The sequence below is a fragment of the Corvus kubaryi genome, unplaced genomic scaffold (assembly GCF_017639235.1).
Source record: "Corvus kubaryi isolate FWS band 111438036 unplaced genomic scaffold, C.kubaryi_AGA036_p1.0 split3-73, whole genome shotgun sequence".
Classification (NCBI taxonomy): domain Eukaryota; kingdom Metazoa; phylum Chordata; class Aves; order Passeriformes; family Corvidae; genus Corvus; species Corvus kubaryi.
In genome coordinates, this window is record NW_024582091.1 from 16,174,807 (window position 1) to 16,188,647 (window position 13,841).

At 37.3% G+C, this 13,841-nt stretch overlaps 1 protein-coding gene and 1 long non-coding RNA gene across 3 annotated transcripts in view; one reads left to right on the plus strand and one right to left on the minus strand.

Moving 5' to 3' along the window:
- CFAP206 (cilia and flagella associated protein 206) overlaps window positions 1-13,841 on the plus strand; it is a 16,249-nt gene continuing 2,408 nt past the window's right edge. Inside the window, exons 1-11 of one of the 2 annotated variants that reach the window (XM_042016120.1) lie at window positions 1-231; window positions 1,546-1,629; window positions 1,926-2,016; window positions 3,081-3,269; window positions 3,536-3,694; window positions 4,161-4,369; window positions 5,089-5,208; window positions 7,695-7,893; window positions 8,617-8,754; window positions 10,717-10,910; window positions 11,933-12,076. In XM_042016120.1, the coding sequence (XP_041872054.1) occupies window positions 124-231; window positions 1,546-1,629; window positions 1,926-2,016; window positions 3,081-3,269; window positions 3,536-3,694; window positions 4,161-4,369; window positions 5,089-5,208; window positions 7,695-7,893; window positions 8,617-8,754; window positions 10,717-10,910; window positions 11,933-12,076 (1,635 nt within the window). In that variant the 5' untranslated portion in view covers window positions 1-123. The other variant, XM_042016121.1, reaches the window with a different exon arrangement.
- The window catches only part of LOC121658818, a 12,190-nt gene continuing 2,693 nt past the window's right edge, over window positions 4,345-13,841 (minus strand). The window contains exons 2-3 of the long non-coding RNA XR_006014057.1: window positions 5,071-8,515; window positions 4,345-4,431 (exon numbers count right to left, since the gene is read on the minus strand). This is a non-coding gene — a long non-coding RNA (uncharacterized LOC121658818). The remainder of the gene's footprint in view (window positions 4,432-5,070; window positions 8,516-13,841) is intronic.

The following is a 13,841-nucleotide window of genomic DNA, read 5'->3' on the forward strand; positions in this document are numbered from 1 at the left end:
CGCCCCTCGCCAGCGGCCGCCGGCGCGCTCTGGGGTCGGGACGGGCTGCCCGGCGGGGCCGCGCCGAGAGGAACCCTCGCTGAAGTGAATGTAACCCCGCTAAGGCGTGTGTGCTTGGCCAGCATGTCCGGCGAGCTGACCCAAAGCGTGATCAAGAGAATAATCCGCCAAGTCGGCCTGGAGTGCGCTGCCCAGGGACAGACCCTCTCTGAAACCTTGGTGGCCTTCATGGTAAGCGCGAAGGGAAGCGTTCAGGGGCTGGCGGCAGCTGAGGCTTTCAGGGCTGACCTGAGCTTGGAAATCTCTTGGTTTCCAATTGCCTGCATTGAGAAATTTTAAAGGGGCATCCAGCGACATCTAGTAAAGGGTCCTGTAAAAGTATTTTATTCCCCTGAAATCTGTGTGAATATAATGCCCCAAGAAGGCTGCAGGTCCTGAGTCTTGGAAACTCTCTGAACTCCAACTCAGAGCTCTTTGTCAGTTTTGTTATGCAGGCAGATTACCATTATTTTCTTTCAGAAATGGAAAAGAGAAGTGTTCTCAAGTTTTAATAACGTTTCTTCACAATCTCATAAATGAATGTGTGATCCATAGGTGAATGTTTAATGCAGCACCTATATTTGTTCTTCGATGTTTATCTCCTCTCTCTATTGTGATGGATAATTTTTTTTGTTGTTTCTCTGTTCACACAGGGCCAGGTAGTACAAATGGGCTGAATATTTGAAGGAGTGGGCTCTGATCCCACTTAAAGTGAAAATTTAATGGAATCAGTCTCAGTACTGTCCTTGGTAGACAACCATAAGTATCCTAAAAACATTTTACATTTTGGCTTCTCTTAGGAGACATAGCACTGCTGCAGAATATAGTCTGAATGCACCTCCAGAGATGTGTCTGAAGAAAGATGGAGCTAGGTTCCTTTTAAATTGTTGATCAGCTCTTGATAAACTTGTGTATAAATGTAAATGGTTCACAGCAGTACTGTTAATCTGCTATTTTTTCCCCTAAAGGTGACACTACAGATCTAGAAAATAGATTGGGCTCAAAAGCAGTATTAATCAATTAAGCAGGAAGATTTTAATGAGTAAAAAATTCATACAAGTGGCTGGCAAGGCACCCAGCATGAACACCAACTGCAAACATGCACATATTTTGCTGCATGCAGAATACTATGGGTTTTTTATTCAAATGGTAAATGTTTATACTGATGACTATAACACCAACAAAGAAGTTTATAAACAACCATGATGGATTTTCAAAAAATGTTACTTAGGAAAATATTTTTCCAAGTAATTTTCAAAGGAGCTGTATTTAAATGTTTTTTCCAAAAAAAAAGGTTTTTTTCTTCATTTGCACCTGAGAACTGAGATTGAAGCTGACTAGATGAGAAATGAAGTGATTTTGTTTCATTATCAAAGATTGAAATGGATAAAAATGAATAGTAAAAGAAATACTGAATGCATCTGAGATTTTTCAGAAAATAAAAGGTGAGGTGTGAAGATGATATTTTGAGATGTAAATTAGTATCTTTGTTTTGGCAATCTCTAGGTGAAAGCTGTTGTTTTAGATCCAAGAAATGACTTTAATATGGATCGAATCCTTACAGAAAACAATATGCAGGATCTTATCCAGGTAATTCTGACATGATGTTGAGAGTCAGTATTTAGCTAAGACTACAGCATTATTTTCTACCTGTTCCTGTAACTAAAATGACATGCACACTTTCAAAATTCTAGTGCTACTTTATTCTCATGGTTCTGTTGCTAAAGACAACAGTTTCTGTAAATAAATGCCTTAGAAAAGCTTTATATGGAGAGAATGGTAGCAAGGGGGCTCTACAGCTGTTGTGAAACCTGTAGTAGATCCCTGTCAGTTCAGATGTTTCCCCAGAGATGAGAAAGAATTCACTTCTCTGACTCTCTTTTTAGCGCTGTGTTACCAGACTGCTTGACACAACAAACCCATCCCTAAGCACAATTAAGATGCAAGTTTACTTTGATATGAACTATGCAAACCGAGGTAATTTCTAATATGTTTTCATAGAAGTTGATGCTGAGTTTAGAATTTAATAATAGTAATTACTGTTAAATGAATGCTGGCAGTAAAGCAAAATAAAAATCCCATGAGAAATTTACTGTACAGGAGTCTGATGTTTCAGTATGGGTATAGTAGGGAAAAGTGTACATAAAATTTGAGAGTACACTCTTCTCATCCTGTCTGAGAGATTTACTGAATAGAATGTATTAGGTTGCTTGAGGACAATTACACTTTCAGGTTCAGTGGTTAGCTGTTTTCAGCAAGAAAAGCTTGCACCTGCACCTGCACCTGTGTGTCTGAAGGCACTCAGAACTCTGCTCATGTATCTCAAAGAGAACTCAGTGTTTTATCAATATCCCTAACTGGGAGATGTGAGTAATCTTGAACAATCAGTTACAGTTTTAATTGAGTACATTTTTGTCTCATCAGTAGTAATTTCATATGGTCTGAGAATGGGAATGTGAAAATAAAATGAGATGGGGAAAATGCCTCTGCTGTAAATGTAACTTCAGATCTCAATGGGACAGTGGAGGCTGGCTGGGAAATAGAAGACACAGAACAAGTACAGACATGAGAAAAGCATTTCTGTGTGGGGAGATAATGAAAATATTTTCCTGGTAGCATGGATTAAACCCAAAAATTAGCAACACTGGGAGCTGCTCCTAAATCTTCTGAACTCTATAAGCTAAGTAACTCCAGCAAGTTTTTGAGATCTTGAGTAGTGTTCAAATTTGAGCATGTAAGTTCTGGTGTGTTTGAAATACGTCCTACAGTCAGAGGAGTCCAGAGAGCCAGAGACTTGCTGTTTAATTTGGCCTGAATAGTTCTCAGGACTCTACTGGCTGATGTTAATCATGCTAATTATATTAATGTGTAACTCTTCTGTATTAAATTCTAATGGTGTGGTACTATGAACATCTCTTCCACATACCTGTGCTTCAGAAACCTTAAGAGGGTGCTCTGACTGTGGAAATGAATTGTACCCTCTGTATAAGCCAGATTTCAAAGAATTTAGATAGCACTTTCTAAGCGTCCTTGTTTCCTAGATGATTTACTCAGTGAGCAGCAGCGTGTTCTGGAAGGAAAACTGGCTCCTATGGTCAGAGCTATCACAGAGGCTGGTGCACGTGCACAAGAAGAAAGAGAGAATATGTATCAAAAGATTGTTACCTATGTGCTGCTGAGATCTGGCCTGGGAGCCCCAACAGATATTGAGGCTGTCAGGGAGGTAACAGGTCAGTAAACTCCCAGCTGTGAAATTGGGCTTTTCTTCTTGAAAAATAAAATTTCACCTTCTCTTTGCTGACATTTAGATACAAACAGGGTAAACTGTGATAAATGCTTACTATCCAAACTGTCATTGCTCAGCCTTGAAGTGTAAATTTCCTATGGGTTTCCTACTTTTTGCATTTGTTCAGGAGAGGGTATTTTTTCTTATTTAATGATTTTCTTTTCTGTTCCCTCATATTGAGGGTTTTCTCCCACTTTGTAATGCTTATAGCTGCCTTGCAGAGTGTATTCCCCCAGGCAGAGATGATTACTTTCATCTCACTCAGTAAGAAGGACAAAGAACAACAGCTGAAAGATCTTGCCATGCTAGTCACAGGAATTCGTTTGTACAACAAGCAGTGCCAGAAAGGAGGAAGCGGCATTGAGGACTGTAAGTAAACAACTGCATTTGATCTGGGTATTCCCAATTCATTCTTCCTGGCCTTCTTGACTGGAGCTGCTCCAATAATTTCCCATCCCAGGGAGGCCTGTAACTGTTATTAATATTTTACAAATTAGGAAACTGAGAATTCAAAATTGTGCAGATTCTCTCAGGAAACCCATGTCAGTTGTAGCAACAGAGTTGCATCTAATATAAAGCAAGCTTTCTCACATTCCTTGACTTCACTGTGATATTTCCACACCTGTAATTCTAAATATTTGAAACAACCTGACTAGTGAGATAGGGTGGTTGAATCTGGTTCGCAAGTATTTGGAAATGCATGAATATGAGGACAAAATTTAGAAATTAAAATTTTATTAGAGGACCATTATGCTCAAATATTGCACTTTAACCATTCGATAATGATTTCATTATTTCTTTTTATACATATTTCGTATTTATTCTACGTGAATAGTGCCAGCCATCCTGAATGAAGCCATTCCGTCAGCTACACAGACTGTCGATGAACGTCTGAATTCCTGCCAGCTGCTAGCCCACCAGTACACAGCCCTGCTGGAATCCATGCAGGAAGACCCCCACAGATACTCCCGGCTTAGTACTTTTAAATTAAAAGAAGCACTGTTCAATGTGAGACAGTACGAAAGCTTCCTAAGCATCCTTCTGGTGAGATATCATCGTGTTATATCCTGTGGACTTTTATTGCAGATGGAATGTCTTCAGCTTACCTACTTGTACAGGACAGAAATATAAGAGAAATTATTCGGAAATAAATGAAATAAAATAAAATATATTTTTAGATAAAGAACCATAGATTGTTTAGGTTGGAAAATACCTTTAAAATCATCAAGTCCAGCCATTATCCTATTAGTCTGGCACTGTCAAGTCCACCATTAAAGAGTTGTTTGCATAATGATTCTCTGCCCCAAAAGGCATGAGAGAAAAAATCTCTGTGATGAATCCATAAATTATCTCAATTTTAGTCTGCAGACACCCCCAAAATATATGGAGTCATCAAAAATCTTTGAAGAATACAGCTTAAATGCTTGTTAATGAAGAGCTTTTCATTTGTGTTTTGAGAAACTGCAGGCATTTATTAGTCTTTCCTATATAAGGCATTGAAAAAATATTTTTTATTTTATTTTGTTCTCTTCATTGGGAAAATGTAGAGGATTTTCTATAAAAATTGGTAGTTTATGTGTGAGTGAAGTGTCTAAGCACCTGAACATTTAAGGAAAAATGTATTTTGTAGAAAGCTAGAGTACATTTTGTTCCCTAAAACAGTTGTTCTGAAAATAGTTGAATGAAGAGATCCAAGTAAATACTTATTACTAAATACTTGATTTTTTGAGTATGATGCATCTTACCTGGAGTTCTCTTTCCAGTCTGATGCAATTACAAATGCTCAAGAAGTTGAATCATTGGGTGTTCAGGTTGAAGCAACAATGATGGTACTGAAAAACAGAATGCAGGATAAGACTTCCATAGAGTCCAAAGACGTTTTTGTAAGTATTACAAATGGAAAACCCATTACTTCTTCAATAGAAAGAAATTATTAAAGTAAGATACTTTGCTGGTGTGTTTTTGACTAGTTTATATTAAGAAAGGGGCTGCATATTTTTTCTCTATATTACAGTATCATCTGTGATTTTTGAAGGGACAACTAAAAGACTTGCTCTTAAGGCATAAAAAAGGCAAGGTACAATAAAGGAGCAAAGGAATTAAATGGTATTTTACTGTAAGTGTCTTGAGTTATTTGTCAGTATTTGTAGATTTACAGTGATATTTTCCTTTTTTGTGTGTGTAAATATTCTTTCCTGTTCCTTGCAGAAACTGTAAGAACATAATGGTTGCAGAAAACAGCACATCAGAGTGTGATTCTTTAAAAGTTCCCTTAGATAGCAATCCCTGTAATTACAGTATGAGTCACTGATATAATTTTTCTGAAGAAACTGGGTTTCTGTGATAGGGGTGTCAGCCTCTTTTCCCCTCACAATAGCTTCTGAACCTGTTGGCAAGTTTCAGTCACATTTGTCAGAGTCCAAAGATCTCAAAATATGTCATTTTCTGCAAGTTTTGTGAAAAAAAAAAAAAAAAAAAAAGAGCAACTAGAAACACACAATTAGAGCCTTACCAAGATCAAGTCTGAAATGGTTTGTGTGCTGCCTGGCCAGTGAGCAGCCACTGAAGGTACCTCTGCAGGATTGATACTCTGTACTGTTGCACCCTTGGTTGGGAGCTACAGGACATGGGAGGGAGGTATTGGGGGGAGAGGGAATGAGTGCTGTGAACTATAGGTATTATGGGGGAGGCTGCTTGATGAGCCTGGGAAAACCCGGGATTATTATGCTGGCATGTTATAAAGGAAACGGGAGAGAAATATGCTAGAAACCAGCTTCATTTAATTTGCTTTTCATGTAACAGCTCGTTATTTTGTGTGATTTGATTACCATTCCAATTCCTTGTGGTTAGCTCCTGCACCAGCATGCAGTTTCATCCATATTTTAGGTTATTTTTCAACATTCTAAGCTAATTATTAGAAAGCAAAATAAAGCCTACTGTGGAGGAAGAGGAAGATTATGACCTCCACCTACTCAGTTTATTTTTTACACTTTCCATAAGGGCATCCAAGCTGGAAACTCTTAGGAACAGCACTTTAACTGAGTGATCCAAGCTTCAGTTTATGTATGCTTTTGATTTTATAAACCAGATGTTCTCATTCGGAGAACATTTTCCCCTCTTGTCCAGCTGTTCAAAGCAGTTTTTTCTCTTCTGTATCTTTGTGGGGCTTAAGTGACTGATATACCTTATCCCTTTCCCTAAAAGCTGACTGTTGTTGTTTGCTGCCTTCCTAGAATTTTTTTTTGCTCCAGGTTGGTTAGTTGTTTTGTCTTCTCTGCTGAAGACAGAATATATAATGCCTTTTGATTTCAGATCCTTTCCAGATTTTTATATTAACACACCATTTAAATAACTTCTCTTGTCTTTGGTTTGTTGTTGACAAGCTGGATCCTCTACAAAGGTAGAGAAGCAGGGCATTCTGTCTTTTAAAAGCATAGGATAAGGCCTATATCTGTAGTAAATATTTGTTTTAGGAAAAATAGTACATTTCATTAGTATTCCTTGTTTTTTCTATTAAAAATGTTTTTGATCTTGCTGCCCTTCCTTTAATTTCTTCCATTTTTGTAACCATAACATTTCCACAGCATTAGCAATGCTGATGAATTCCAGAGCTGGCTCTGTTGGCTGTTCTTACGATAATGTTGTTAACATGCATAAAATGTGTTGTTAAGTGCACATTTCAGATTGGTTGAATCTCTTCCTGTAAATGGTAAATGCTCTCTGTGTGTTTAGATGTAACAGGGCACTTTTTATGTCACTGTCATTGAAAACAGCATTTATACTTAAAGCTTATAGGCTGCCTCTTTATGTGCCTACACCTGTATACCAGCGTCACTGCCAGGAAGGGCAGCTTCCAGTTTTGCCCTGAACCATGGACCACTCTGAAGAGGCCTGCACCCCTTCCATTTGGCACACGTGAGGCTGCAGTACCTAGTCACTCTGGAAACAGGGCAGACAAAATAAAAAAGCCTGATAGTTTGTACCTAGGTGTGGTTTTACCTAGTTTGGTAATTAATCAGCTGTGTTCCTTCTGGTCCTTATTCCTGTACACCATATTTTCAGTTATAAAACTGTATTGTCAATGAAGTGCTCAATTCAAGGCATGGTCACAGAATACATTTATTTGGAGTAAAATACAGAAAAGTACTATTCTTGCCTGTGGGATGACATGCTGGATATACTTGCTTTAGGCATATGTGGTGGAAGCTCCTCTTACAGTGTCCCTGAGTTCCCCTTGAATTTATGGTTGCTGAAGGCCTTGGAGATCAGCCCTGCTTTGTTCATAGCGGAGACTTTTGTGCACAGTGCTTGGGTTACACTGTAGACATAAAACAAATCTGCAGTTCGGATCATTTTCTTTATGTTCTAGCCTCTGTTTATGGAACTTTCTAAGCTTTGGACCGGCTTTCAGGATGCAAAACTACTGCTAAGCTTCTTCACAAATATGACTGACAATCTGCAACAATTCTTGGAAATCCAATCACGGCTTTTTCCAGAGGAAATGCTAACATCTTTTCTGGAAGGAGTGACTGTGAAAAGTGATGAGGAAAGGATAAAAGAAACCATGGGTATGGAAAGTTAATACTTGTTTGTTTTCCCTCATTTTCCAAGATTTTGTAGTTGGAATTTTCTTTACAAAAGGTGCTTTACAGAAGGTGGTATATATTGATTTTTTAATACTCAGAATTTGCACAGTAAATTAAAATAAGCATTGTAGGGTATAGATTTACACTTTCATGTAGTGTAGCTTGGAATTTTATTTTTACATGTAAAATTTAAATGCAGCTTCTAGATAGAAGCATACCTTGCAAAAATGGCAGAATGATCAGAGAATATATATAATATTTTAAAAGACTTTAAAGTGTATTTGTGTCTTTTTATACCTTTCAGAACTTTGGAAATGGAGGGGTAGGTGATAAACAAGATAATTTAGCAGGGTTTCAGTTACCAGAAGTGTTTGTTTGTAAGATGGTATCCCTAGGAACCAAGTGTTATGCCAGGGAGTTTGTAATACATGCGTGGGTGAAAACAAAATGGAAGAATAAGATATTACCTTCCTGTTGTTGTCCCCTGTTTCCAGAGAAAACTAATGCTACTAAAGAAGATTCCTGCAGGACTGATTTTTCAGTAGGTTCTCTTTCAAGGCAGGACTAAAGTTTGGCTTTTGGGATCTGGGCACTGCAGGTCATCCTGTGAAAATCAGAATAATCTGGTCATCCTGTAATATTATTATCTTTTAAACAACTGATATTTTAATATTGAAATCCTTCCTTTGTTTTATCTTTTCGTAGAAACCAGAGTGAATGTTTCTGATTTCAAGAACCAAGAATGGCTTTTTCCAGAGACTACTGATAATTTTGATGAGTTGCTAATCCAGTACCATGGTTTCTGTGCACATTCAATTGGTGTGAAAGGTCTCACCCTAGTAGGTATGCTTTGTAGTTAGACATTTTCCATACTATATATTTACACAAGGACTAGGGAAAATGTAAAGGCATTCTGAATGCATCCTCTTATGTCAAAGCTGGAATACTGTTTTTCCACATTTGCAGTTTTCACCTCAGCTAACTTACTTCCCTTGTTAAAGTATGGTTCTTTAAATACATGAATAAACTGCCCTTAGTAGAAGGTAGGAGGGCTTGAAGAGCAAGCAGGGGCAGAAACAAGATGGGATGGAGAAACGTTTCTGCCTGCTGTATGTGCATCTGTATCACCTCCACTGTAGCAGAATACAGGTTTGTTTACTGTTGTTAATGTGCTATAATGCAGGCATAGGGAAATGACCATTCCTTCTATTTTGTGTATCTGTATGTTGCAAATATAGCCATTAATGCCTACATCACGTGTATTTTTAAATAGTCATGAGAAAGTACTAAAAATCTTTCCTGAAAAGAGTGCAAAAGTGCACTTGATTAAGTCAACTAATGGTAGGAATTTTTGTCTCTCTAGGCTCATTTGTCTTGAAAGTAAGCCTTATTTCAGCTACCCTAGTTCATGTTTTCTGTCTCCCTATCCTTTCTAGAACCTGTCCATATAGAATTTTTTTAAACCTACTGGAGTTTGGGAGGAAAATATGGCCATTTACTTGTCAGTATTAAAGAACAGCTGTTTCAATGGCAATGTAGTTTATTTACACTTATTTAGTATTGCACATGAGAATATCTGTCCTGAGTTGGACTGAAGGTCTCTCTAGCCCTGTATCTGATTACTGCTCATGGACAGTCATGAACACTTTAAAATTACGAGAATTCCAGTCAGAGTGATCCTTCCTTTATTATATCTTTCCTTGTTCTAGCAGTTATGGGATTTCCTCTGATTAATGTTGAGTCTGTAACCTTCTGTTAAATAATCCTTCAAAGAGGTTTTTCATTTATCTAATTGATTTTTGAATCCATCTAGAGTTTGCCATGGGATATTCTTATTCTCAAGAGCCCCACAATTATATATGCTATGAAAAGGTACCTCTTCTTGAGATGGTTTTAAGCTCTGGCTTGATAATTTCAACAAAGACTTGATAGTCCTTCTATTAAAGGAAAGAAATCTAGTAAATAGTAATTTTATATTGCACACAATTTATGGTTTTATAACCCGCTATCATATTATTTCTTTTTTTTTTTAATGCTGAGGAGGCTTCTTCTTTAACCACTCCTTCTATGAAAGGTATCACAAGCCTTTGATCACTCCTAGATCCCTTTTACTTGTTCTGTTGTATTGGAACAAAATGTATTATTACAAATGTAGCCTACAGGTTGTTATAATGTTGGTTTTCTTCTCCTCTGTTTGCATACTAATAATTCCTTTTTTGACTGGGTATTTTCAGGGCACTGTCTATGATGATTCTGGTCTTTCCTGGGCAATGACATCTGAAGCACAGCCTGCCACTGTCCTTGATATCAGTTTGTGTTTTCCCATATAAGTTATTTGGCCTTTATTGACACTTCATTTTCTCTGTTAATTTATTGTTCAGCTTCCCAGCTGCTTTATCTGCTTCTTCAGTTATTCTCAGTGTTATGCTCTTTGGTATAAATGCACTGCTGATCTGCAGTCAGATATTTGCTGGAGATTATAGGGGAAACATTTGAGAGTAGAGACTGGTTTCTTATGCCTTTGCTATATGTGTTTGATTTGTTGTTTTTCTGAGACATGCACTAAGGCATGCTGGATGTGAACTGATCAAAAGCAGTTTTACTGGCCTAACAAAACAGACTTTTCTATATTTGAAAAAGCTTGCTTTCAAGGGTTTATACTGAGTTCAGAAAAAGAAGGAAGTGAAACTAACTTGAGGGAAACACAGAATCTTGATTACAAATGTCTTTTGTATTGGATATCATACTGTTCACTATTTTAATTTGTGGAGTTTATTTTGGGTTGGCTTTTCTTCTCATTTTTAGGAAATCCTACTATTGGAATTTTGAAGCACAAGGAGAAATGTTATGTTTTCAGTTCAAAAGAAGCTGCATACATCTTTGCTCAAGATCCAGATAAGTTCATTCAATTGAATGTAGAAAAAGCAAAAGAATATCCAGAGCTAATTCAACTGCTTGAGCTCCATCATCAGTTTGAATACCTTGTTCCACATGCACAGGTACACACTGCCCATGCCTCTTGCGGAACAGCTGTTGCATCACTGATTGGCCTGTCCTTTCTAAAAGAGAATAGATGATACCTATCTTTAGTGAAGAATAAACTCTTCTGCCTATCTGAAGGTCCATCTTTTCCAGGTCTTCAGTGTTGAAAAAATGTTCCTACTTAATGTCATTTTCACCTTATCTCTTCATAGGAGAATATGCAGATCCAAAGCATTCTGGCAGTGATAAAAGCTATTAGTCCACAGCCTAGGCAGGTCTTGTGTCTGATGTTTATTTTCCTCATTTTTGCAAAAAGTAGCTTAAAAGAACAGTAAATAAATGCAACAGAAGATAAGTCAGATATCGTGTTAACTGGAGTTTTAGCTTAGCAGTCCATCCATGTGTGCTGGATGAGGGTGTAGTGATACCTGGGGACAGAAGTTATGGAACATACTACAAAATAACAGACAAAGTAATAGGAGAGTTATGTGATGGTCCTACTATGTGAAATTCAAAGACTTGATTTGGATTTATAGACAAGATTCTGTGTGATCCACTTGTGAATTTTAGGTCCCTAGCAGTGGAAAGAATGTAGTCTTGAACTGGCCCTTGGTGTGAAACATAGTTTATATCCCAGCTGTAGCAGAGATGTGTGCATTTCTCCCAGTTATGATTTGTGATACTTTGTCCATTCATAAAGACAAACTGAGGTGCCTGCATCATAAAATACTGGTGGTAGTGGGACCCTTTTTTTTCCAAAAGCCAACAATTAAGTACTCACTAGGTATCCAGGAGCCTGCAACTCAGCTGTGGCCTCTGCCTCAAGGGTTTTCTGTCAGAAATTAAATCTATCAGATACTTAATGTTTTCCTTTTAGCAGGGGTATGGGGAACAAAAATATTGTTGAATGTAAAAATCATTATCCACTTGTGGTTTGCAGGTCTCTACTTGCTTTTAAAGAGTAGCATATCCATATGCTATTTCTCTGTATCCTTCTCATTAATGCCTTGCTTGGCTTTGGTTGTTTTTTTTCATTCAGGCCAGAAATGCAAGCAAATATTCGATGAAACCACCCCCAAAGCGTGACAGTGGTACTCAAACTGATACCCATATCTTGCCTCCAACTATTGTGAGATCCTATGAATGGAATGAATGGGAACTGAGAAGAAAAGCTATAAAATTGGTTTGTACTGTTATTACCAGATTTTCATTGTTATATAACAAAGTTGAGAATAAATTATTCTTAACTTTTGTTCCTTGAAACATAAATCTAACCTTTTATTCAAAGACATACACTTCATTACAACTGGGTCAGTTTTTTTTTTCTAGGTATTTTCTCTCCTTATTTCTAGACTTCTCTCACTTCTTCCATATTTTTCCCTGTTTTTTGAGCAGTGCTTCCACTGCTGTATCTATTAATTTCAAATTTTGCAGTTGCCTTCCTTATGTAATAAGAGTTTGTTGTTTTGAATTGAATTGCATGGAATATTAAAGTTGTTCTACATGCAAATCGATTTAATGGGTTGAAGATACTACATATAATTTATTTGGGAAAAAAAAAGCCAGAGCAAATGTTTGTCATACTATCATGATGATTTTCTGATGGATTGGAAATCAGTCTGTCCATAGAAGGTTGACCACATACGTACATAAAAACTTTTCAATCAACAGCATATATTTCAGAAGCTTCTTTCTAAGGTTTGCCAGCACAAGTAGTTGTCAAGGTATAGCACCTGATTTTCACAATTCAATCAAAATGAACAACTTGTGAGTACAGGGAATATTGCAGTTAACAATATCAACCGAACACAGAATATTTAAAGGGATTTTTTTTTTCTTCTGTGAACAGATGCACTGTGAAGGCCTGTGGTCCACTGGGCAGCCTATTTCCTTTCTGTTTTTCTTTTTGCCACGAAATCTCTAACATTATAAAAGGAATCCAGAATTTTGAACTGAGGAGTCTTGCCAATGTTGATAGCTTATAAAGGATTCTAAGAAATAGTTGTTACTGAGGTATATAAAAGAAGCCAATTAGGTGTACAAGAAACCTAGCTAAAAGCCTCTTTTGCTTCTGTAAAGGACAAAAGTACATAAATAAACATAAGATGTGGTCAATGGCTCTTCAGCATAAGCAGAAGCGGATATCTTCCAAAATCTGGTCATGAAGATCATTCACAAACAAATTTGTAGCTTGTTAGTTTGAAATATTTAGAGAAAGTACTTTAAAGTACTAAGGGTGTTTGAGCCTCAGCTGTCCAAATGGGAGATTAGTGATGTGGAGCTGAAACCCAGATGCATGCAAAAGTGCTTTGACTATGCTCATTTGTAATATGGAGGTGATAAAACATTTAATATCAAGGTGATAAAATGACAGAAATAGTTTATCAGTGCATCAATGAATTTGATACTTCAGGAGAGCATCAGACATATTTGTGGGTTTTGTTAGAGGATGAGCTCAGATGCCTTTAGGGTTTTTTGTGTTGTTCATACTTAACCAAAGCACTTGTAGTGGTATGAAGTGTAAAATATTACTTTGTTAGAACACCTATATGCTGTTAGAAGTAATATTTTTAGCTCACATTTGTTTCTCTCTGCAAGCCCAGTTCCTTGTAATTCAGTCATTAAAACCCTCAGAAAAAGAAAAGACTTAATATATTGTCTTTCTTCCCATGCCATCTCCTCTGTAAGTTCCTTATTGTTCTTTTCTGGATTCTCCTTGATGACTCTGTGTATAAAATTTGGTTGTAGATTAAGGTACCAAAATGTGCCTACATTTACGTGCTTCACCTAACATTCCAGCAGAGAGAGACCTCAGTGGTGGAGTCTGGAGAATGTTTTAACTTGCCCTGATACAACATTTAGAACATTTGGCCAGCTGTATCACTCTCCAGCTTCCACTGACTCCAATCTTCCCTGACTGGACTGGACTTCAGGGACTTTCTCACTTA